Source organism: Lepisosteus oculatus, chromosome 7, assembly GCF_040954835.1.
Source record: "Lepisosteus oculatus isolate fLepOcu1 chromosome 7, fLepOcu1.hap2, whole genome shotgun sequence".
Lineage (NCBI taxonomy): Eukaryota > Metazoa > Chordata > Actinopteri > Semionotiformes > Lepisosteidae > Lepisosteus > Lepisosteus oculatus.
In genome coordinates, this window is record NC_090702.1 from 2,184,318 (window position 1) to 2,210,598 (window position 26,281).

At 51.9% G+C, this 26,281-nt stretch overlaps 1 protein-coding gene across 3 annotated transcripts in view; it reads right to left on the reverse strand.

The window, feature by feature from the left end:
- Positions 1–1,895: 1,895 nt before the first annotated feature.
- Positions 1,896–26,281, reverse strand: part of dgki (diacylglycerol kinase, iota) — a 73,668-nt gene continuing 49,282 nt past the window's right edge. For 2 of the 3 annotated variants that reach the window (XM_069191772.1, XM_069191771.1), the window contains exons 22-34: positions 25,215–25,277; positions 23,136–23,236; positions 20,711–20,790; positions 18,857–18,901; positions 18,416–18,485; positions 17,078–17,118; positions 15,121–15,242; positions 13,213–13,238; positions 12,106–12,143; positions 10,242–10,362; positions 9,434–9,470; positions 8,479–8,578; positions 1,896–7,611 (exon numbers count right to left, since the gene is read on the reverse strand). In XM_069191772.1, coding sequence (XP_069047873.1) covers positions 7,495–7,611; positions 8,479–8,578; positions 9,434–9,470; positions 10,242–10,362; positions 12,106–12,143; positions 13,213–13,238; positions 15,121–15,242; positions 17,078–17,118; positions 18,416–18,485; positions 18,857–18,901; positions 20,711–20,790; positions 23,136–23,236; positions 25,215–25,277 — 961 coding nt within the window. In that variant the 3' untranslated portion in view covers positions 1,896–7,494. The remainder of the gene's footprint in view (positions 7,612–8,478; positions 8,579–9,433; positions 9,471–10,241; positions 10,363–12,105; positions 12,144–13,212; positions 13,239–15,120; positions 15,243–17,077; positions 17,119–18,415; positions 18,486–18,856; positions 18,902–20,710; positions 20,791–23,135; positions 23,237–25,214; positions 25,278–26,281) is intronic. The other variant, XM_069191773.1, reaches the window with a different exon arrangement.

Genomic DNA, 26,281 nt, shown 5'->3' on the forward strand with positions numbered 1-26,281 from the left:
GACAGGTGTGTAGTGTGTAGTGTGCAGGAGTGACCAATCATCATCAGGTCAGGTGTGCAGTGTGTAGTGTGCAGGAGTGACAGATCATCAGGACAGGTGTGCAGTGTGTAGTGTGCAGGAGTGACCAATCATCATCAGGACAGGTGTGCAGTGTGTAGTGTGCAGGAGTGACAGATCATCAGGACAGGTGTGCAGTGTTTTAGTGTGTAGGAGTGACAGATCATCAGGACAGGTGTGCAGTGTGTAGTGTGCAGGAGTGACAGATCATCAGGACTGGTGTGCAGTGTTTTAGTGTGTAGGAGTGACAGATCATCAGGACAGGTGTGCAGTGTGTTAGTGTGTAGTGTGCAGGAGTGACAGATCATCAGGACAGGTGTGCAGTGTGTTAATGTGCAGGAGTGACCAATCATCACCGGGACAGGTGTGCAGGAGTGACAGATCATCATCAGGTCAGGTGTGTTAGTGTGTTAGTGTGCAGGAGTGACAGATCATCATCAGGACAGGTGTGCAGTGTGTTAGTGTGCAGGAGTGACAGATCATCATCAGGACAGGTGTGCAGGAGTGACCAATCATCATCAGGACAGGTGTGCAGGAGTGACAGATCATCATCAGGTCAGGTGTGTTAGTGTGTTAGTGTGCAGGAGTGACAGATCATCATCAGGACAGGTGTGCAGGAGTGACCAATCATCATCAGGACAGGTGTGCAGTGTGTTAGTGTGCAGGAGTGACCAATCATCATCAGGACAGGTGTGCAGGAGTGACAGATCATCATCAGCTCAGGTGTGCAGGAGTGACCAATCATCATCAGGACAGGTGTGTTAGTGTGTAGTGTGCAGGAGTGACAGATCATCAGGACAGGTGTGCAGTGTGTTAGTGTGTAGTGTGCAGGAGTGACAGATCATCAGGACAGGTGTGCAGTGTGTTAGTGTGTAGGAGTGACAGATCATCAGGACAGGTGTGCAGTGTTTTAGTGTGTAGGAGTGACAGATCATCAGGACAGGTGTGCAGTGTGTTAGTGTGCAGGAGTGACAGATCATCAGCTCAAGTGTGCAGTGTGTAGTGTGCAGGAGTGACAGATCATCAGGACAGGTGTGTTAGTGTGTAGTGTGCAGGAGTGACAGATCATCAGGACAGGTGTGCAGTGTGTTAGTGTGTAGTGTGCAGGAGTGACAGATCATCAGGACAGGAGTGCAGTGTGTTAGTGTGCAGGAGTGACCAATCATCATCAGGACAGGTGTGCAGTGTGTTAGTGTGCAGGAGTGACAGATCATCAGGACAGGTGTGCAGTGTGTTAGTGTGCAGGAGTGACAGATCATCAGGACAGGTGTGCAGTGTTTTAGTGTGCAGGAGTGACAGATCTTTAGGACAGGTGTGCAGTGTGTAGTGTGTAGGAGTGACCAATCATCATCAGGACAGGTGTGCAGTGTGTAGTGTGCAGGAGTGACAGATCATCAGGACAGGTGTGTTAGTGTGTAGTGTGAAGGAGTGACAGATCATCAGGACAGGTGTGCAGTGTGTTAGTGTGTAGTGTGCAGGAGTGACAGATCATCAGGACAGGTGTGCAGTGTGTAGTGTGCAGGAGTGACCAATCATCATCAGGACAGGTGTGCAGTGTGTAGTGTGCAGGAGTGACAGATCATCAGGACAGGTGTGCAGTGTGTTAGTGTGTAGTGTGCAGGAGTGACAGATCATCAGGACAGGTGTGCAGTGTTTTAGTGTGTAGTGTGCAGGAGTGACCAATCATCATCAGGACAGGTGTGCAGTGTGTTAGTGTGTAGTGTGCAGGAGTGACGCAGGGCCACAGTTATTATCTATAATTTGCCATATGCCAGGTGCCCAGGCTTCTTTCCCATCTGGAGAGAAAACAAATCCTAAGAAAACACTTCAGAATAAAAGAAGGTCACAGTCACTTTTAAAAATAACACTTTTCATCACAAAGCGCTGCAGTGTCAAGGACAACCATACCAATTTTTCTGTAACATTAATATAATGTAAAAATTCACAAATGTCATCCATTCATATTGCATCGAATATGGCTCAGATTTTCAAAGATAAATATGCAAAATCAATACCACATCCAAATTACCGATCAAACTATTCAAGAAAAGAAAAACAAAAACCAAACGGAAATTCAGTGGAAAGGTTTTGCTAATATTCCACAGGCACACACTCTCAATAACTGGATACAGGAAGATAGGCCTCAGTTTCTGAAAGTACCAAAGTGAGTTGGAAGAATTATTTCTATATTTGGTGTGTCTTCAATGTCGTTTGCTATTCCTACACACAGCAGGCAATACCTTACGTTAAAATGGCCTTTTTTGGATACCAGTCACTGTCCTGCTGTCAATATTAAATCAATATATTATACCCAGGCCTACCTTGGTCTACAGAAAGCCCCACAGAGACTGGGGCGTTGTGTCATCGTTGTGTATCTGTGCTCTCTGCAGTCAAACCTTTTCCTTTTCTTCTTCCTTTTCCCCCACAATTCCCAGCAGGAAGAAGAACGAGTCTCTGTCGTTGGTTTGTTTTTTGTTTTTTTGCTTCAGAACTCCGTTACAAAAGGAGCGAAGGAGTCAAAAGAGCCACAGAAGGAGGAAAACGGCGCGCTGATGGAAAAGTTACTGCGCGATAAACAAATCCTCCTGAGGAAAACGAGCCTGTGCCCAAGGAACGTCAGCGCACCCTGTTCCTCGAACCCGGGCTCGGCTGGTTTTTGCTTGTTTGAGAGCACCGCAACCACCAGCGCAGGACTGAGAGGCAGAGAGCTGGACTGGGAAGACAGCTGTGTGGAGGCCTGGGTTTCAGGAATGTTCCATGGGGTTCTGGTCCGGTTCTGGCCCGGTTCAACAAGAAGAGTTTCAGATGGGTCACGAGACTCTCTCCCCTTTAATTCTGCTTTCCAGTGTCCTGCAGGGGAACGTCTCACGATATGACTCATCTCTTTTATCCCACAAAACGTTTCCTCCCTACAGTAATTCTGCACACCGGCTAGCCAGTCAGTTGCTGAGGTGCCCTTTGCAAGAGCTCAGCTGGTTAAGACAAGATGGCAGCCTTGTCTGGACCACATTTCCCAGAAACCTTTGGGCTGCTCTGTCACCTGACCAATTAGCTTCCAGAAAACCAAAGGATTCTGGGGAATGTGGTCCAGACAATACTGGTCTTACCTACAGTGTAGCTGTTCCATATGTAAGCAATTTGGTTGCTTGGAACTACTGTAAATTGTGAGAATGATTTCTCAAGTGTGAACCCAGTTTTAGAGGTATAATACAATTAAATTATACAGGCAAATAATGTTAGTACAGCCCCCTCCCTTTATCTACACCTGAAAACAGCCCAAACCGAAAATAAATAGCACTTTTCTAGTCAAAACACAACCCGATCTATCATGATTAAATTCCAAAGATAACTGAGCAAGACACGGATTTGCATTAAAAAAAACTAGCACTGCATTGCTTTGTACTCAACAACAAATTCATACCAAAAAGAAAATGTTAACTTTTCACGCAAAGTTCCTTTTCAACGCATCTAGATCATTTAAAAGGTAGCTTGTGGGACAAAAGTATTCGCCCACCTGTACAAACAACTAAACAGGAAATAAAAGACTATATAAATCGGTAGGCTCACTTGTAACTCAAAGAAAAAAAAATATATCCGTCTTCCTGTTTCACCGGCTTGGCAGATCAGAGCTGCTGGGAATTTTGGAGCAGTCGTGACCATCAGTGACAATCTACCTGCTCATCCTGGTGTTGAAATGTGGCTCTGGCCCTGGGGACGTTACTCCTGTGTCCTGATTTTAAACAGACACCTGCTGCTGGACGTGGCGTCCCACTAATACTGTCTGAAAGGCAGGAATAACATCATCATGAAGAGCCAGTGGACCATAAGAGGGAGTTTTTGGTTCTCAGAGTAATAACATAGGGTGACCAGCGCTGGACTCTGTAACACTGCTGCAATTCAAGGCTCTGTGAGAAATACACCCTGCGTGGGTCTCCTTCAGCCCTCTCTGGAAGTGGACGTTTCCACCACAAATCAGACTCATCTCGAACCTTCACCAGGACTGCGCTGTGACTCCCTTTTTTCTCTGGACTGCAGACTTCTGCTCATGTCTTTTTCTCGGCTTACCGCAAATGTGTGTCAATCAAAGTCGAAAAAATACGCTTTTGACCTTTGCCCCTGCATGCGTTTCTTTTGCAAAGATTTAGCAAGTGGGCGAATACTTCTGTCCAACACTGTATGACCCCCCCCCCCCCGGGAGCAAAGAACAATTAACAGCGAATGCCGAGCTTTTTCCATTTGTGCAAAACGCATCGTTTTTCCATTTCGATCTGGGTCTGGTCTAGAACTACTCATTTTGTGCAACTCGTCCTGGGTTGTCCTCATAAGGTGCTTGCTCTCTGCAATGCCAGGCTGGGCAAAGTCACTCTTAAAAAGTAACCCGTTGGCGCTGCAAATCATTTGCTGAAAGGATATCTTCAAGATAAAGAAGCAGCATGGGAAAAAACGCTTCTTTTTCAGACCTCTTTTTTTTCCAGTGATCAATGCAGTGTTAGTACATTTAGCTGGTTACGTAACGCACTGCCTCTTGAACACAATCCTTCCCCATTGTCTGCTTATTATCTGCTTCTCTCATGCTTATTGGTGCCTACCTGCAAATAAGCATTTTGTGGCACTCGTGCATATGCCAATAAACTGAACTGAACTTAGTTTCAAAACCGCTCAAAACAACTGGTAAGGGGAATGGATTACATTTTTGAAAAGTAACGTTCTACCACACTGAAAATCCAGTTGTTTTGGAAGCAGAGCTCTTGGCGGGCTGTTCTGTCCCGGGTGATGAATAATACTGTAAACCATGACAGGGGAAACAGACCTAAGATCAAGAGATGAATGATAGGCTGTAGCTGGGCATATCCCATAAGTATCCCATACTTCTCCCACAAGAATCCTATGAGTATCCCACATGTATCCAACAAGAATCCTTACATATCCCTTATGTATCCTATGAGTATCCCATATGTATCCCACAAGTATACTATATTATCCCACATGAATCAAACAAGAATCCTTACATCTCCCACGAGTATCCAATGAGTAGTCTGTATGTATCCCACAAGTATATCCGTATGTATCCCACAAGTTTCCTTACGGATCCCGTAAGTATGCCATGTATATCCCACACACACCCTATGAGTATCCCATATGTATCCTGTGAGTTTCCCTCAAGCATCCCAGGAGCATTTCATGAGTATCCCATGAGGGTGCGCACCCCAAATCCTCCACTTTCTTTTCTGACACCTCAGATACTGTTAGAGACTCTTCACAAGATAATATTGTACTTTAACATGTTCAAACATTTGCATGTGTCTAAATATATATATAAAAATATATATAAATGTCGACATATGCTGAAGCAGATCAATATCATCATTTCAATGTTGACAAACCAGAGGTCACAAGTGGAATCTAGAGAAGCGCTTTAAAATCTGAGGCTCTTCTGTACACAGAGGGTGGTGGGGGTGGGGAACAAGCTGCCCAGCCCTGTGGTTGAAGCCGATACCCTGGCTTCTCTCCAGACCCAGCTGGGTGAGTTCCTCCGTTCAGGACAGGAGGCTCTTCTTTACACAGAGGGTGGTGGGAGTGTGGAACAAGCTGCCCAGCCACGTTGTTGAAGCCGATACCCCAGCTTTACTTTAAAAAAAAAAAAGCTGGATGAGATCCTGGCATCCATTAACTGATAACATCCAAACAGGCCAGATTCTTACTGCCCTCGTGTTCCTTTGATATTCGAAAAATAAGAACCGGACGCTGAGCGTGGCTTAAAAAAGGTTAATGCTTGTCTTCTGGTGAATTATAACCAACCAGGCAAGGAACATCGCCTATAAATTCCCTCAGCTGTGGAAATGGTTCTGCTCTCACGTCTTGCCAGATGAAAGATATACAGAAGCTTGTTCTGCCGATATGTTCCCCAGACTTTATAGCCCGCGCATGTGAGAGAGTATAGCACATGGCCGAGCCACAGCTTAGAATATTTCTAGGTAGGTTATGAACACAGATGTCCTGGGTGGTGAGCCTGACGTATTATTGAATTATTATGAGGATGAATCCCTCTTATTTACACCTCCCCTTTGTCCCCAGGCCTAAGTAATGAACTCACAAACTGAGGCACTTGTGCACTAACACATACTGCACTTCATTTGTCTGTGATCGGATCTGATCACAATCTGTCGCCGTATCCCATGAGTATTCCACAAGCATCCCATATGTATCTTACGAGCATCCCACATATATGCCATGAGCGTCCTAGGAGTATCTCACGAGCACCCTGTGAGTATCCCACAAATATGCCATGAGCATCCTATGAGTATTCCACAAGTATCCCATGCGCATCCTATAAGAATCCCAAAAATATGCCATGAGCATCCTATGAGCATCCCACAAGAATCCCATGAGCATCCTATGAACATCCCACAAGTATCCCACGAGCATCCCATAAGAATCCCACAAGAATCCCATGTGCATCCTATGAGTATCCCACAAATATGCCATGAGTATCCTATGAGCATCCCACAAGTATCCCATGCCCATCCTATAAGAATCCCAAAAATATGCCATGAGCATCCTATGAGCATCCCACAAGAATCCCATGAGCATCCTATGAACATCCCACAAGTATCCCACGAGCATCCCACGAGAATCCCACAAGAATCCCATGTGCATCCTATGAGTATCCCACAAATATGCCATAAGTATCCTATGAGCATCCCACAAGAATCCCATGAGCATCCTATGAACATCCCACAAGTATCCCATGAGCATCCCACAAGAATCCCACAAGAATCCCACGTGCATCCTATGAGTGTCCCACAAATATCCCATGAGTATCCCACGAGTATCCCACGAGTATCCCACGAGTATCCTCAGAGGACTTGTCCGTTTCTTCACTTCTCTGGAGAACAGGAGAGCGGCTTCAGATCACTGTACATCCGTCGGGGAATTTGCACAAAGTGATCCTCTGAGCAGCACAAGGGATATTCCGAAAAATATCTCCCGGAATCTCTCTGGGGAGAGTTCTCGCCCGCTGGGAACGGGAGCCAGGCGCTTTTGACACGAGGCAGCGCGAGGGGGGGGTCCCCGGCTCATCCTGGCCGACCAGCTCCACAGACCCCCCCCCGTCGGTCCGCGGGGTTGGTGCTGGGGGGCTCGCGTCTGGGGGCCCGACTGCAGCAGGACGGGCCCCGGGGGGAGAAGGCGGGCAGGCCGGCGTCACCCCATGACCAAAATCAGGGCCCCCGGCCGCGTCCCCGAGTCCAAAAAAAACGATCGGACGGACTCTCTGGCGCCGACCCCCTCCCCTCCCCCAGCCCGGCAGCAATGAATTTCAAAAACCCTCTCGGCGAAGTCCCAGGAGACCACTCCTCCCGGGGTGGGGGGGTGGGGCTACCTGCCCCCCCCGGCCCCCAGAGCGCAGCAGGGGGAGGACCTGTCCGGACCGGTGACTCATACGGCCGTCTCCAGGTCCTCGTGGGAGATCATCGGCTGCTGCTGCTGGCTCTGCAGGTAGGACGCCAGGTCCGGGTCGCCAGCTTCCTGGGCCTTGTCCCCTGGGGTCTTGCCCTGAGACAGGAGGGACGGGGTCACAGGGATCGCTTGGCACCATGCAAAAGTAGTTCCTGACACTTATAACGTATACCACTTCTCTGGACCCTCCACTCCGAGCTCTTCCCAGGTCAGGGGGAATCCCACTACCCCCACCAGTGTGCAGCCCCACCTGGATGATGCTCCAGTCCTCTCACACACACCAGCTCTCAGTGGGGAGGAGAGCAGAGGGATGGAGCCAGTTCAGAGAGGGGGGTTATTAGGAGGCCATGAGGGGTAAAGGCCAGGGGGGAAATTTGGCCAGGACACTGGGGTAACACCCCTACTCTTGTCGAGAGACACCCCGGGATTGTTAATGACCACAGAGAGTCAGGACCTCGGTTTGACGTCTCATCCGAAGGACGGCGCCTGTTTACAGTCTAGTGTCCCCGTCACTATACTGGGGCATGAGGACCCACACAGACCGCAGGCTGAGCGCCCCCTGCTGGCCCCACTCACACCTCTCCCAGCAGCAGCCTCAGCTTTCCCAGGAGTCTCCCCTCCAGGTACTGGCCAGGCTCACACCTGCTGGGCTCCAGTGGGGGGTGTGTCAGCCGGGAGCTGCAGGGGGACGCAGCTGCTGGATAGATGGGAGTACCCATTTGTGCTGGCCCACGGAGTTCACCGGACAAGAAAACCAGGCCGACAGGAAACAGGCTTTCCTCTGCCAGGCCAGGAGAGTCTGGGATGGGATCGCGGATCTGAATCACGCTGCCCATCCGCGGCGACGCTGGGGCGGCCCCTAAGCTGATGAGGGGAGTCTTCCGCCCTTGAAACAGGCAGCAGAGACCCGAAGTCCCGGGCGGGTGTTTGTCGGACCATCTTGATCAGGCAGGGAGGGCTCACCTGGAAGTTGAGCTTGGAGAGCGATGCTCCGGCGTCGATTAGCGCCTGACACACGCCGCGGTGCCGATGGAAGGCTGCTTTGTGCAAGGCTGTGTCTCCCCTGGAAGAGGCACAGGACAGACTGTCTGACACCCCTCGAACCCTGTGCAAACAGCCTCTCCTGAACGACTCCCTCCCTGCGCACACCTCTCGAAGGAGAATACAGTCCCAGCCGGCCCTCCAGCCCCTGAAAGTGTGCTTCTAGTAGCATGAGCTAAAACCAAGTTAAAAACAGAACCCCGTATGGTACAGTTCCACCGATTCAAAAGGAGCCAACTGGATTCAAATCTGTGGATTCGTTTTTTTTTGTCACACACCATTAGAAAGCTAATAGGCGGAGTGGTGGCTCTGTGGTTCAAGACCTGTGCCTGTGGCTGGGAGGTTGCTGGTTCAAATCCCGCAGCCGGCAGAGGAATCCTACTCTGTTGGGCCCCTGAGTGAGACCCTTCACCCCAGCTGCTCCAGGGGTTCTGTATAAATGGCCGACCCTGCGCTCTGACCCCAAGCTTCTCTCTCCCTGTCTGTGTGTCTCGTGGAGAGCAGGCTGGGGTCTGAGAAAAGACAAACTCCGAATGCAAGACATTGTAAAGGGTTAATAAAGTGATGTTATTATTATTATTAAATCTCTAGATTAAAAGGGAGTCGTACAGATGACAAGCTCTTGATGAAAATGAATGAGACAGGCAGGTAAAAATACTGCAGATGAAAGCAAAAATCAAACCGGATTAAAAACTCTCGGCTCAACACCCGTAAAACATACAGATTCGAATCTCCAGATTCAAGTGGAGTCATAACGGATTAAACTCTCTCTAGATTAACAACTGGGTGATGCAAACGTCTAGATTGAAAACCACCGAGCTATACGTGCTTTGTTTACGTTTTAGTCAGAGGACTCCAGAATCAAAAACGTGCTTACGTTTCGCTGTCTTCGGAGTCCACTGTCAGGCTGGACCCTGGGATTAAAAACGACAGAAGTTGATAGGTTGAGTGGCCATTCTGCTTTTCTTGGGAAACTCGGATTTCCTGTATAGCTAAAAATAGTCTCTCCTGTTTCATAATAATTAAACATATTATTATTATATATTATAATAATAATAATAATAATCCCTCACACTTGTATAGTGCCTGTCTGGACCCTCCACTCAGAGCTTTTCCCAGGTCAGGGGGAATCCCACTACCCCCACCAGTGTGCAGCCCCACCTGGATGATGCTCCAGTCCTCTCACACACACCAGCTCTCAGTGGGGAGGAGAGCAGAGGGATGGAGCCAGTTCAGAGAGGGGGGTTATTAGGAGGCCATGAGGGGTAAAGGCCAATGGGAAATTTGGCCAGGACACTGGGGTAACACCCCTACTCTTGTCGAGAGACACCCTGGGATTGTTAATGACCACAGAGAGTCAGGACCTCGGTTTGACGTCTCATCCGAAGGACGGCGCCTGTTTACAGTCTAGTGTCCCCGTCACTATACTGGGGCATGAGGACCCACACAGACCGCAGGGTGAGCGCCCCCTGCTGGCCCCACTCACACCTCTCCCAGCAGCAGCCTCAGCTTTCCCAGGAGTCTCCCCTCCAGGTACTGGCCAGGCTCCCACCTGCTGGGCTCCAGTGGGGTGTGTCAGCTGGGAGCTGCAGGGGGACACGGCTGCTGGCTGGTAGTATTCGCGTTTTCGGGAACAGGGGCTCCCGGTGACCTCACGCCCCCCTCCCCCCCAGCGGGAGGCTCACCGTGCTCCAGGATGAACGCCGTGATGTCCGCGTGCCCGTGCTGGGCGGCCAGGTGCAGGGCGGAGAGTCCGCCGGAGTTCCTGACCTGCAGGCTGGCACCTCTCCCCCAGGCCTTGGAGAACTGCGGCACAGAAGAGCCGGGAATCAGGCGGGGTTTCGCCCCTCGGGAAGGGCTCGGACACGGCCAGACAGCACCGGAACCCACCCACTCCGCCCCCACACCCTCCCGGCAGGAGACGATCAAGGCCTGATAATAAAGGCTTAGTAGAGGCAAAACAGACTCCAATTTCCCAATATATCATTGACCTGATTGAAACATTTGACACATTTCGAATTGAGGACAAAATCGGGAGCTTTGTGGACGTCCTGTAAGTCTCCATGTTGTGAGAAAGCCCTGGTCTCTCCACTGGCCAGAGGGGGGAGTTAGTGAGAACTGCGAGGTGAGGCGGCCCTTCCTGCTCACTAGTCCCTGTACTGGCTGAGGCGCTGTGATGGACGAGTGGACAAGGACAGGCTGTTGAACTTGATGTTGTGAGAAAGCCCTGGTCTCTCCACTGGCCAGAGGGGGGAGTTAGTGAGAACTGTGAGGTGAGGCGGCCCTTCCTGCTCACTAGTCCCTGTACTGGCTGAGGCGCTGTGATGGACGAGTGGACAAGGACAGGCTGTGCAGCGGACGTGTCGCCGCAGGAGTGTTCCCAGGTGACCTGCAGGCAGGACGGCGTGGAGAAATATCAAATGTCCCGCGCGAAGCACAAAATCGCGAGCTTTGCCAAAAGGAGTGTGAGTGCTTCAGTTTGTACCACGGCGGCTCTGTGGCTCAGGACCTGCGCCTGTGGCTGGGAGGTTGCCGGTTCGAATCCCGCGGCCCAGCAGAGGAATCCTACTCCGTGGGGCCCCCTGAGCGAGGCCCTTCACCCCAGCTGCTCCATGGGTGCTGTATAAATGGCCGACCCTGCGCTCTGACCCCCAGCTTCTCTCTCCCTGTCTGTGTGTCTCCTGGAGAGCAGGCTGGGGTCTGAGAAGAGACACATTCCTCATGCGAGACACTGTACCTGGACAACAGAGTGATCTGATACCGAGTTTAGACCAGGGGCGGAGCGCTGGCTCTGTGGCTCAGGACCTGCGCCTGTGGCTGGGAGGTTGCCGGTTCGAATCCCATGGAGGAATCCTACTCCCTTGGGGCACCTGAGCGAGGCCCTTCACCCCAGCTGCTCCAGGGGTGCTGTATAAATGGCCGACCCTGCGCTCTGACCCCCAGCTTCTCTCTCCCTGTCTGTGTGTCTCCTGGAGAGCAGGCTGGGGTCTGAGAGAAGACACATTGTATGTGGCCGATAAAGCGATCTGATCCATCTTATCGTAAGTCTCCATGCTGGTCTCTCCACTGGCCAGAGGGGGGAGTTAGTGAGAACCGTGGGGTGAGGCGGCCCTTCCTGCTCACTAGTCCCTGTGATGGACGAGTGGACAAGGACAGGCTGTGCAGGAGTGTTCCCAGGTGACCTGCAGGCAGAGTTAACGAGCAGTACGTGTCAGTGAGGCCGTCTGGCGGTGGAGAGCGATACTTCTGCCGGAGGAGAAGAGCCGATTCACGAGCCTGCTTGTCCACAGAGTCACAGGCCCGCCTCACCCCACCGGAGCTCTCGTTGGCCTGGTTCTGGATCGCAGAGCCCGGCGCGCCGCGGACCTGGAAATGTCCTCTATTCTGTGCTGTAAACTGGGGGTTTTACTAGTCACTGTGGTACATTTGACTATCGCTGCGGTTCGAAATGCCCTCGTCAACGCTGATTCTTTCTGACCCCCGAAACAGAAAGACGGCGCTGCAGTGAACTTCTCCAGTAACCTTTCCGGTTGGGGACAGGCAGCTCACCTTCTGGATATCGCCACAGGCCGCTGCCTTCAGAAGAGCTGGGGGAAGAGAACGCAGCTCAGGGTTACGAAGCCAGTGCCTTCCCGGCGAACTGTCCCAAGACCAGGCTTTATATAATGTCTGTCCATGTATACACTGTATATATGCATGTGTCTACGTGCCTGTATATATGCATGTGTCTACGTGCCTGTATATATGCATGTCTATGTGTTTGTATATATGCATGTGTCTATGTGCCTGTATATATGCATGTCTATGTGTTTGTATATATGCATGTGTCTGTGTGTTTGTATATATGCATGTGTCTACGTGTTTGTATATATGCATTTGTCTATGTGTTTGTATACTGTATATGCATGTCTGTGTGTTTTTATATATGCATGAGCCTGTGTGTTTGTACAGTATATATGCCTGTGTCTATGTGTTTGTATATATGCATGTGTCTGTGTTTGTATATATGCAGGTGTCTATGTGCCTGAATATATGCAGGTGTCTATGTGTCTGTATATATGCATGTGTCTGTGTGTTTGTATACTGTATATGCATGTGTCTGTGTGTTTGTATATATGCATGTGTCTATGTGCCTGTATATATGCATGTGTCTATGTGCCAGTGTATATGCATGTGTCTATGTGTTTGTATATATGCATGTGTCTATGTGCCTGTATATATGCATGTGTCTACGTGTTTGTATATATGCATGTGTCTATGTGTTTGAATATGTGCATGTGTCTACGTGTTTGTATACAGTATATGCATGTGTCTATGTGTTTGTATACTGTATATGCATGTGTCTATATGTTTGTATATATACATGTGTCTATGTGTTTGTATATATGTATATTTCTATGATATATGTGAGTGTGTCTATTTGTATGTATATGCAAATGTCAGTCTTGTCAACACGTATGACTCCCATGTCTGCCACCCATATGGCTGACCAAATCCGACTGTGTTGCACTTTTACAGCAGGTGGTGATGCCTAATGGAAAACGCACCCCGTCCCTATGCACAGAAAGCAATGAGATGACTATCTGCGCGGGCAGGACATGGCCGTCTACAGGCTGGGCTGGACATGAGCAGGCCTGCTGACGATCCAGGCCTTACCTTGTTCGTCTGAAGATAGGGGCGTCCTGAGGAAATAAAAACCGAGGAAACTCAAGTCAAGGCGGGATCTCGCAGGGAAACGGGCAACTAACATCCTAGATCTTTCTCCAGATGCACCTCCGTCTCTCTGGGGTCATGCAGTGACGGGCAGCTCCTTATTGAGCAGACAGCTGGAGACCCACAGAGAAAGCCCAAAGCTGAGCTGCTTTCTGCTGAATCTTTACCAAACAAAACACAGCTTTCATGGAGGCCTGACGCTGATGCTGGGAGGGAGACAGAAGGCTGACCGTAGACAAGAGGGAAGTTCTGTTCACACCTCGGATCTCCTACACGGGCCAGTTCCCCGATCCAAAGTGAACCCAGATGATTCTAAATGTTCAAAACGAGTCCCAGGCCTGCACCTCACTTCGGTGAAACTCTCCAGAGCCCTATATCTGAGCTCTGAGCCCTGAGCCCTGAGCCCTGAGCCCTGAGCCCTGAGCCCTGAGCCCTGAGCCCTGAGCCCTGAGCCCTGAGCTCTGAGCTCTGAGCTCTGAGCTCTGAGCTCTGAGCTCTGTATCTGAGCTCTGAGCCCTGAGCCCTGTATCTGAGCCCTGAGCCCTGAGCACTGTATCTGAGCCCTGAACTCTGTATCTGAGCCCTGAGCTCTGTATCTGAGCTCTGAGCCCTGAGCACTGTATCTGAGCCCTGAGCACTGTATCTGAGCCCTGAGCCCTGTATCTGAGCTCTGAGCCCTGAGCCCTGTATCTGAGCCCTGAGCCCTGTATCTGAGCCCTGTATCTGGGCCCTGAGCTCTGTATCTGAGCTCTGAGCCCTGAGCCCTGTATCTGAGCCCTGAGCCCTGTATCTGAGCCCTGACCTCTGTATCTGAGCTCTGAGCCCTGAGCCCTGTATCTGAGCCCTGAGCTCTGTATCTGAGCCCTGAGCCCTGAGCACTGTATCTGAGCCCTGAGCCCTGTATCTGAGCCCTGAGCCCTGTATCTGAGCCCTGAGCTCTGTATCTGAGCTCTGAGCCCTGAGCCCTGTATCTGAGCCCTGAGCTCTGTATCTGAGCCCTGAGCTCTGTATCTGAGCCCTGAGCCCTGAGCTCTGTATCTGAGCCCTGAGCCCTGTATCTGAGCCCTGAGCCCTGAGCTCTGTATCTGAGCCCTGAGCCCTGTATCTGAGCCCTGAGCCCTGAGCCCTGTATCTGAGCCCTGAACTCTGTATCTGAGCCCTGAGCCCTGAGCCCTGTATCTGAGCTCTGAGCCCTGAGTCCAACACGTAAAACCTTCGTCCAACACATCAACCCACTGTCCAACATCCATCCAGGACATTTATGACAGACGGTGCCCGAGGAAGGCTCTAAGCATCATCAAAGACCCCACACACCCCGGCTACAGTCTGTATGACTCCCTACCATCTGGAAAACGGTACAGGAGCATTCGGGCCCGGACTACCAGACTCAGAGACAGTTTTTACCCCTGCACTATCAAACTATTCAACTCCCAGCCTCTCTCGCCTACGATCTGAACCTCACAGTGGCTTCTCTCTTACCAAAACTGAAATCTACCTCTACCTCGCATGTCAAAAAGCTCACTATAATTTTCTATCCTTTATTTCTTCCTGCTGATGTATGCTTTTGCACACCTGATGTTGTTTTATTACCTGCAGCCTGTTGTCGTTTTGCACGCTGCCTGTTGTCTCTGTCTTTCTTTTCTCATACAATTGCATTGTTGTTTTTTTTGCACTACTTATCGCCCGAGAGCTCGCTAAACAGCATTTCGTTATACCATATACCTGTGTACGAGTGTAAATAACAATAAACTTGCACTTGAAAAACCAGCCCCCAAAACGAACGGCCAACCGAAAGAATTAAGCCTTGAGCTCCTTCGATCTTCCTGCCACAGAGGTGAGGGGGGAACCTACCCAGAGCTGGGCTCCACCACAACGTCCGGCATGCCAGGACCCCCGGAGGGCTGTCCCAGGACTTCTGGGTCCAGGATGAAGATCTCGTCCTGGGAAATCTCCGTCACAAAGTGCAGATGCTCCTGCAGGGGGGGGGCAAAACGACACCGGCGTCCCTTGAGGAAGTTTTCAGTCCGGTCCCTCACCCGCGGCGCGGAACAACGGGAAAACCGTTCACCCGGCCTCGCGCCCACAAAGAGCCGGGTCACGAGCGGAGCTCCGGCTGGGATTCGCCAGACGCCTGTTCAGACATCGGGAAAGCTACACCTCCTGTACGGCCCAGTTCAGCGCATCCCACAGCCCAGTGGGAGACCAGTTTATGAGGGCAGCGGGTTTACAGAGACACCGGTACTCAGTAGGAGTTAACTGGTGCGCAGCTGAAACCAGTTCCTGCCGAGAAATACCAGGATTTTGGTCTGTTAGCAGGGAAGCGCATTGCTACCGCCAAGGAAAAATGTGTTGTAGATTTCTAGTAATTCGATAGTAATTCCCGCGTGCTTTATGCGATCACGCGGTAGCGCAATTGTGATACGCTACCTGGATCGCTACTTGGGGACGCGCAGTTTTAAGCAGGGGAAAACGTGATTGCACGGATAACTGTTCATAACAGAGCCATCACTGCTTTAATAATTAATAATAATTGCTTCCACTTATATAGCGCCTGTCTGGACCCTCCACTCAAAGCGCTTTACAGGTAATGGGGATCCCCTCCACCCCCACCAGTGTGCAGCCCCACCTGGATGATGCTCCAGTCCTCTCACACACACCAGCTCTCAGTGGGGAGGAGAGCAGAGGGATGGAGCCAGTTCAGAGAGGGGGGTTATTAGGAGGCCATGAGGGGTAAAGGCCAGGGGGGAAATTTGGCCAGGACACTGGGGTAACACCCCTACTCTTGTCGAGAGGCACCCTGGGATTGTTAATGATCCCAGAGAGTCAGGACCTCGGTTTTACATCTCATCTGAAGGACGGCGCCTGTTTACAGTCTAGTGTCCCCGTCACTATACTGGGGCATGAGGACCCACACAGACCGCAGGGTGAGCGCCCCCTGCTGGCCCCCACTCACACCTCTCCCAGCAGCAGCCTTAGTTTTTTCCCAGGAGTCTCCAGTGGGGCTGCCAGTTGTGAGCTGCAGGGTGATATGGCTGCTGGCTGCTTTGATCTCTCAATCCCACAACACCTCAGGCTCGTCAGGATTCCGTTCCTACTGCGCTAGAAATCGCCCCGATTGCAGGACGACTCCACCCCGTTCAGTCGTCAATCCGTACGAATTCTGCCGCGCTGGACATCGGCAGCTCCTGGGTGCGTCCGGTGCACCCCGCGACAGGGTGCCAGCACGCTGACCTTATCGTCGCTATCTCGGCACTACGAGATGCTTTCCGCGGAATTCCGAGAATTCCCGAGGTGGCAGCAAATCGCTTCCGCGCGTTAGCTAACCTGCCGCCAACTCCTCCTGGCGCGGACTGGTCACGGATGTCGGGGAGGACGCACGCGGGGAACGGCAGGGGAGGGAAAATAGACCCTATGGGTAGCGGTGAGGCAGGGGGTTAGCCCGGGCTCACGAGGTCGGGCGACGTCGGGTTGAAACCCGTGCCCCCGGGCCGAAGAGGTGCCGGGCCGGGTCTCAAGACATCCGAACCCCCTCAACGATGAGCCAGGAGGAAAGGGTGACCCGGAAACACATAGTCCCAGACACAGACCCACCGGAAGGACAAGCCAAGCACAGGGAAACTAGGGGACAGGACAGAGCAGGAGCGCCCTCTGGCTTACGAGACTGGAATGCGCGGTAGGAAAGACTTTTTTTTTTAAATCTGCTTGCGACCCACTCTTTTGCCCAGTTTTCCGACACCCCTGTCCCCCCCGTGAGGGTTTCTAGTCCAGAAGGTCTTAGCTGACTGGAGGCTGGGGAGGTCCGGCCTACCTGAGCTCGGTCGATCCGGTAGCAGCGATCAGCTGATGTCGCTGCAAGAGCAAACACACAGGAGCGTTACACAAAATCCCGCCTTCGGCGACTCTCTGGAGACCAGGGAGAGACCCGAGCCGAGGACAGGGAGGACGACTTTGTTTTTAAAGCAGGTTTCCTCGTCCCCCCTATGAATGCGAACTGAGCTTTCCTTCTCTGTGATCACTGCCACAGGCCACCTCACACCTCCCTCTGGGGGGGGGGTGCAGGAGGGGTTGGGGGTACGGGCCACAGGCCCGAGCCCCCAAACCTTCGCCCCGACTCTAGACGGTCTGGGGACGTCTGTGCAACACAGGGACGGGATCTCATCTCTGGGGTGGCATTTGTAAATGAGATTATTTGGCCCCCTGGAGCAGGACGTACTACCAAAGGTGTCCTGCTGTTCTCCTCTGGTGGCGTGACGCTGGTGACCCCCAGCATTCGCTCCGAGCTCGTATTCACCCCCGGCCAGCACTCAGAAGTGCACTCTGTCCGAGAAAAGACTCCCAGACCCCATTGTCTGGCACTTCAATAAAGCACAATAAAACCTCAAGATGAAACGAGGTCCTGGTGACAGTTTCTGGTCAATGGTTTGTCATGTCGGCCTGGTGTCGAAATCAGACTCTGGCCTGGGGGGGTTCACTGATGGGGATGATTAGGAGGCAATGATTGGTAGAGGCCAGGGAGAAATTCAATTCAATTCAATTCAATTTATTTGTATATAGCGCCTTTCGCAACAAGGTTGCCCCAGGGCGCTGAACAAAGCAAGGGTCCCTACGTGTTGTGAATACAGAACAGAAAAGACCAGAAGACAACGGAGGAGAGGAGCCAAAAACTCCTCAGTAAGGAGAAGAAAAACCTCTGGGGGTCCAAGGTCAACTGGCTGCCCAACCCCTTTGGGGATGCTAACGTTATACAATTAAAAAAAGGAATAAATGAATGAGGGTATTAATCCATCCATCGTGTCTTCTGTATGTCAGCACTCCATGCAGATCTCTGTAGACCAGCAGAATCCTCCTAAACGACAGCTATATCCACGATGCCCCTGGCAGTGATGCAGCATCCAACTCAGATGGTACTTAACCTGGGCGCTGGGTGGCCAAAGATGGAACCATTTTGGTAATGGTCACTCAAACACCCATTCATGGTCATAAGATAGGGTGACCAGACCTGGACTCTACTATAAAACCCTCTGTAACACTGCTGGGATTCAGGGCTCTGTGGGAAACACACCCTGGGCGCCTCTCCTTCAGTGTTCTCTGTAGAGGGCGGTTTTCATCACACTTAAGCATTATTCCAAACCTCCACTTGACTTACAGTCCAGGAAGCTCCAGTTGGTAGACAAGCTGTGTGCTGATTGGCTCCAGGGAAGTCCTCTGCTCTCATCCTAAGAGGACAGACACAGGGAAGCCGGGACCATCGTGTTAGGTGTGATTTTCACTAAACATCCTCCCCCCCGAAACACTGACAATGTACTTTTTCCAAGAAAAACAGACAAGTGTTTTGGAAAATAAATCCCAGTCAGGGGTCAGGTTGAAGACTGTGCTCCAGGCTGGGTTCGGGTCAGGGTCACAGAAACAGTGTTTAGGTATGAAAGACAAAATAAAAGCATTACTACAGTAATCCTCTCCATCATGACCCCTCTGCTAACTAAACACTGGGAGACAAAGCTCTTTACCTTTCTTTGGAAAGCAGAAAAAAAATCAATCAAGCAAACACCTACAAATACTCCGACAATTAAAAATCATTGAGCATTACCTGATAGTGTACTCTGTGCGTGCTTGAAGGAGCTAAGTACAGATCCTGGTGGGAGAAAATTTCAGAGAGGGCGTTTCAAGACACAACACCTTGACGGATCGTTTCAGGATCTTTGATAAGTCCAATAAAATAGCACGTCAACCCATCGTCCAACACATCAACCCGCTGTCCAACACATTTTTCCTTCATCCACGAAATCAACCCCTTCAATCTAGCCACAACGGCCAATCCAGTGTCCAACATGTCAACCCTTCATCCAACACATCCATCCACTGTCCAACACAGTGGACAGTGGATTGATGTCCACTGTGAAGATTTCATCCAACACATCAACCTTTCATCCAACCCAACATCCAACACGTCAACCCACTGTCCAAGAGATCAAACCTTCATCCACGAAGTCAACCCACTGTCCAACACGTCAAACTTTCATCCACAAAGTCAACCCACTGTCCAACACATCAAATCTTCATCCATAATGTCAAACCTTCATCCAACACATCAATCCACTGTCCAACACGTCCACCCACTGTCCAAAACACATCAAACCTTCATCCAACACATCCATCCACTGTCCAACACGTCCACCCACTGTCCAAAACACATCAAACCTTCATCCAACACGTCCACCCACTGTCCAACACGTCCACCCACTGTCCAAAACACATCAAACCTTCATCCAACACGTCCACCCACTGTCCAACACGTCCACCCACTGTCCAACACATCAAACCTTCATCCAACACGTCCACCCACTGTCCGAAACACATCAAACCTTCATCCAACACGTCCACCCACTGTCCAACACGTCCACCCACTGTCCAAAACACATCAAACCTTCATCCAACACGTCCATCCACTGTCCAACACGTCCATCCACTGTCCGAAACACATCAAACCTTCATCCAACACATCCACCCACTGTCCAACACGTCCACCCACTGTCCAAAACACATCAAACCTTCATCCAACACGTCCATCCACTGTCCAACACGTCCACCCACTGTCCAAAACACATCAAACCTTCATCCAACACATCCATCCACTGTCCAACACGTCCATCCACTGTCCGAAACACATCAAGCCTTCATTCAACACATCCACCCACTGTCCAACACGTCCACCCACTGTCCAAAACACATCAAACCTTCATCCAACACATCCACCCACTGTCCAACACGTCCACCCACTGTCCAAAACACATCAAACCTTCATCCAACACATCCACCCACTGTCCAACACGTCCACCCACTGTCCAAAACACATCAAACCTTCATCCAACACGTCCATCCACTGTCCAACACGTCCACCCACTGTCCGAAACACATCAAGCCTTCATTCAACACATCCACCCACTGTCCAACACGTCCACCCACTGTCCAAAACACATCAAACCTTCATCCAACACATCCACCCACTGTCCAACACGTCCACCCACTGTCCAACACATCAAACCTTCATCCAACACGTCCACCCACTGTCCAACACGTCCACCCACTGTCCAACACATCAAACCTTCATCCAACACATCCACCCACTGTCCAACACGTCCACCCACTGTCCAAAACACATCAAACCTTCATCCAACACGTCCATCCACTGTCCAACACGTCCACCCACTGTCCAAAACACATCAAACCTTCATCCAACACATCCACCCACTGTCCAACACGTCCACCCACTGTCCAAAACACATCAAACCTTCATCCAACACGTCCATCCACTGTCCAACACGTCCACCCACTGTCCAACACGTCCACCCACTGTCCAACCCGTCAGCTATCAAACCGCTTAATCACCACGACACCCTCCCCCCCTCCCAACCGCTCCTCGAACCCACGCCCACCCTCGTACCTCCTGCAGCCGGTCGATATACAGACGACAGGTCTCCAGGTCGCAGTCTCCCCGGACCACGATGATCCCCACGGGAATGGCTGGGGGGGGGAAGGCAAAGCAAAACGTGGGCTGACTCAGGACAGCTACAGCTTCCGACTCGGCGCAAGAGAGGGACGCGATCAGACACCCCACCCCCAACCCCATCCCGATGTCTTCTGTGCGCTCTCCCGCCTGGGCTCCGCCACGCCCCACCCTCGTCCTCATTCCCAAGCCCACCGTTCCACCATTCCGAACTGAAGCCCATCACATCCCCACAGGCACCGGATTCCACAGATCCTCACTCCGGGACCAGTTATCCCCCACCGCGGCCCTCTCCCTTCGCTTTTCACTAAAGTTTCCTCACGCACCGAACCTTGCTCACTAGTGAACAGCCTCCTTTAACGTTCTCCAGTGCGCCTTTTTGTCTTGTCGGATTTTCCCGGTTTTTGGACCTTTTTTCGATCGCGTCTCCCGGATTTCGCCTTCCGGATTGTCTTCTCCGTTTGTCCCAGCGTCGCCTCCTGACCTTGCCTCTGGATGGTTTGCCTCTGCAGCCCGCAGAATTCACGGCTACGCACAGGATCCCCGGAGAACTCCCCTGGGGAGAATTCCAGGCTCATTCCACAGCTTGCTGCCTTTCAGTCCCAGACTGGGAGGACAGTGGGAATATGAGCGCCGGCATTTTCCCTGTGGGTGTCACCTGGCTGAGGGGAACCCGGGGCTCCCGGAGTGAAGGAAACTCCATGCCGACAGCAAAGATGGAGACGGGAGAAGGCAGAGGGGCGAGGGTGGCCCCTCTTCGGGAGATAAGGAAAATAATCGGAGTGAAGTGATCACTGGGACTTCTCCTTTTTGACAATAGCCGTGTCCCCCTGCAGCTCCCGGCTGACAAACCCCACTGGAGCCCAGCAGGGGTGAGCCTGGCCAGTACCTGGAGGGGAGACTCCTGGGAAAACTGAGGCTGCTGCTGGGAGAGGTGTGAGTGGGGCCAGCAGGGGGCGCTCACCCTGCGGTCTGTGGGTCCTCATGCCCCAGTAGAGTGACGGGGACACTAGACTGTAAACAGGCGCCGTCCTTCAGATGAGACGTCAAACCGAGGTCCTGACTCTCTGTGGTCATTAACAATCCCGGGGTGTCTCTCGACAAGAGTAGGGGTGTTACCCCAGTGTCCTGGCCAAATTTCCCCCCTGGCCTTTACCCCTCATGGCCTCCTAATAACCCCCCTCTCTGAACTGGCTCCATCCCTCTGCTCTCCTCCCCACTGAGAGCTGGTGTGTGTGAGAGGACTGGAGCATCATCCAGGTGGGGCTGCACACTGGTGGGGGTAGTGGGATTCCCCCTGACCTGGGAAGAGCTCGGAGTGGAGGGCCCAGAAAAGCACTATATATGTGAAAGGCATTATTAATTACTATTATTTTCCTTTTTTTTCTGTCATTTATCCCAGCAAATCTCTCTCCTTATAGCCAGATAACAGAAGATACAATTCTCCTTCCCTGCTCTCCCAGCAGCGGGAAGACTTTTCTTTTCTGGCCCTTCTCTAACCAAAAACGCAATTCGTAGCCACCTGTATCGCAGGGGTTGTCTTACAATTTACAGGCTCTCTCTCCCCGGTTTCTCAATCGCTGCTGTCCCAATATGTGCAGGGCCCGCAAAACAGAACTGGGATTCAGAGTCCCAGCTTTAACGAGGCGCTCGTCTCGTACAGAGGAGTGTTTTGTGCTGCTATCAACGCCTGCTAAGTAACCGGCAATCCCCTCCATGTGGCGTGAAAGCTGTTAATTAATTAGCTGCTCTTTCTGCATGAATCATGACGGTAAAGCTCAAGACTCTGAATTCAGCCACACTGAGGCAGCGGGGGTCATGAGTTCTTACTACATCAAAGCGCCAAGCGCCAAGCACCCCCGTTCTAGATAGCCGAGGGGGTTAGAGGTTAAGAAGCCGATACAATCTGGGGCGCGACGACAATACTAAAATACAGCAGGGTAAAGGAGAAATTATCAGTTCAGTTAGCACCCAGAAGTCAGGATAATGTAACGCTTACGGCCGACAGGTACTGTGTAACAGCCGGCGTACCAGAGCAGGTGACGTCACCGCCCTTCCCAGTGATAGCAGGACTACAGCTACTGGGCTGTAGAGAGGTCCCGGGTTCGAGCCCCCGACGGTGGGGGGGCCGACCTAATGCGGCAAGGGCGCCCGCCTGAGCCCCCGTTGCGTCATAATAATATCAACCATTCAATTGAATTTTTAATTTTTAACGCCACAGGGGGTGTCCCGTGACCCACGTCGGGAACGACGCGCTCTCAAACTCTCGCGCAGCTGAAGCCCGCGCCTGGGCGACGTCGCGGCCGCGCGGAATGCGGATGGCCGGGAGCGGGGGTGCGGCGCGAGAAGCGGGGGTACTCACAGGCTTCGCGCAGGCGCTCCTTGTCAAACTGCAGCCCCTCGTAATCGCGCAGGTGGATCCTGTTGACCCGGAGCCTCAACCGGTCGGGCACGGAGTGGGGGCTGAGAGAGAGAGAGAGAGGGATACCCATGAAAACGGTCAGTGGGAGAACCGCGGAACCCCATCCCGGACCGCGACACCCTTGCGGGTCGGGGAGGAAAATCAAAGCGAGCTCCTGGTCTTCGGAGAGGGGGAGACGGCAGAGTGCAGAGGCTACCTGGAAGCCACGTTCCGGGAAACCCCGGAGAATCGGGCGGGGATGGGAAAAATTCAGAGTGCGCTTCCTTCCCAAATTCCGCAGGTGTTGCTCTCCGCGGCGACCGAGGAAGAATGTTCGCATTTTACCTTGCTCAAATGTATGAGACGGTGACTGGTTGGCTTTGAAAAATGCCCTTTACCGAGCTACAGTACGAAGGAACAACTGCAAGTCTATTATTTGAAGTATTGATGCTTCAGTGCTCGAAACTGCAGAACGTCCAGCTCAGTTTCACACCTTTTATCGCTGTACTTCCTTTTGTCTATGTACAAGGGTAAAATTGCTGCTGAAGAATAACACAGACAATCACGAAGAAATGCAGCCATATCACCCTGCAGCTCCCAGCTGACAAACCCCACTGGAGCTCAGCAGGTGGGAGCCTGGCCAGTACCTGGAGGGGAGACTCCTGGGAAAGCTGAGGCTGCTGCTGGGAGAGGTGTGAGTGGGGCCAGCAGGGGGCGCTCACCCTGCGGTCTGTGTGGGTCCTCATGCCCCAGTATAGTGACGGGGACACTAGACTGTAAACAGGCGACCGTCCTTCGGATGAGACGTAAAACCGAGGTCCTGACTCCCTGTGGTCATTAACAATCCCGGGGTGTCTCTCGACAAGAGTAGGGGTGTTACCCCAGTGTCCTGGCCAAATTCCCCCCCTGGCCTTTACCCCTCATGGCCTCCTAATAACCCCCCCTCTCTGAACTGGCTTCATCCCTCTGCTCTCCTCCCCACTGAGAGCTGGTGTGTGTGAGAGGACTGGAGCATCATCCAGGTGGGGCTGCACACTGGTGGGGGTAGTGGGATTCCCCCTGACCTGGGAAGAGCTCGGAGTGGAGGGTCCAGAAAAGCGCTATATAAGTGTAAGGGGTTATTATTATAATTATTCAAAAACCACTCCTCGTATGGAAATTTAGAATGTGTGAATTTGCTGTATAAAACTCATTGCCTTTTCTGTGTGAGAGGCTGCTCTCAGACCTGCGTGATCGTGTTCTCCCCACGCCTGTGAATGAAGGACTCTGCTTGGCCACCCCCTAACCTGAGCGAAGAGTTTTCTTCGACTCGATATACTGCTGTGATGGGGGGGCAGCCTGTACACCCACTAAGGAAATATGGGGGTAAGTGTATTCTTTGTTGGAAAACAGTAGCACCGAAGAAAGAAAATAGTCCTTAGGAAATCCTTTCATGCAGAATAAGGAAAAACAATAATGTAGACTGGTTTAATCTTAACTATGTTTGAATTTGGATACGCTGTAATGTACAGTAGTGGTGTAGGAGTATTGAAATAGGCCTGGGTGATTGTTTCGATATTTCTTGGTGATTTTCTCTTCCCCAGGTGTTTATTTAGCTGTGTTTTGGTTTTCTGCGAATGCGGGCCCCTGACGTGCGCTTCAGAGACACCCGCGGCGTTCGCGCAGCGACAGAAGCCCAGTCTTGGGAGGTGCAGGGCCGAGGCATTTGTTAAAGATCGCTGCGGAGCTGTTGCCGTTACATAGACCTGCGCCAGAGTTTGCATGTTCTCCCGTGTCTGTGTCTGTGTGTGTGTGTCCCCTGCGATGGACTGGCGTCCCATCCAGGGTGTACCCTGCCTTAAGCCCGTTGCTTCCTGGGATAGACTCCAGCTCCTCCATGACCCTGAACAGGATAAGCAGGAGTAGAAAGGGGCATCGCCAGAAGTAGGTGAATACTTGTGAGAGGCAGGTACAGGAACTAGGAACACGTGACAGAGTGATGTCACTTCCTTTTGGGGGGGGGGGGGAGGGGGAAGCGAGGTCAGGCAGCGGGATACTTACGCAGCGAAGGAGTCAGGGGGAGCAGACAGCCGGCGCAGGTCAGCCGCGCAGACTTTCTGTATGCTGCAGCCACAGAGGGGGCGGGCGGGGGGCGGGGTTGTGGGCGGGGTCGCGGGCGGGGGTGGGCGGGGCAAGAGGAGGGTGTGGGCGTGGCCGCCGAGGAAGAAAGAGAAAGAGAGAGAAACACCAACAAGCACTTCAGAAACAGGAGAGCGACACCAGGTGGACATGTTGAGGATCAACAGGAGCAGCAGGACACAGATACCAGTTCTGAGGGCGGCCTCTAGGAAACGACTGACAGGAGGGAAGCAGGGAAGGAGGAAAGGCCACACACTGAGACAATGTTTACACAGGAGTTTACCATACTGTAGTATTGCTGCAAATTAAATTTGTCTGCTCAAATGAATATATCGTTTGGCTTCATTGTACGCGGGAAATCTCAAACACTGCCGCCCTACAATCTTTCGGAAACTATTTGATAGGAGTGCGAGCTTCCCGAGTCCTGGCTGAACTTGTGTCTTGCACGATCAGGCTAGCCCTCTTTTATTCAAGGGGGGAAAGGGTGTCTCACTCCTCCTCCTGATCCGCTGTGTTGGGGGGCTTCTGGGACAGAACTGCCCAGACTTCGCCCATCGCCCAGGAGGTAGGAAATGGGTCTGTTTTGTCAATGGCAATTGTGTTAGGATCTTTGAGATAATCAACTGTGCATTTCCTAACCATTTTATCCACTACAGGGTTGCTGCAGGAAGGCAGAGTCTATCCTAGCAAGTAACAGGTGCAAGGCAGGGTACACCCTGGATGGGACACCAGTCCATCACAGGACACACACACACACTCACTCACACCAGGGCCAGTCCATCACAGGACACACACACACTCACACCAGGGCCAGTCCATCACAGGACACACACACACACTAGGGCCAGTCCATCACAGGACACACACACACACACATACACCAGGGCCAGTCCATCACAGGACACACACAGACACACACACACTCACACCAGGGCCAGTCCATCATAGGACACACACAGACACACACACACTCACACCAGGGCCAGTCC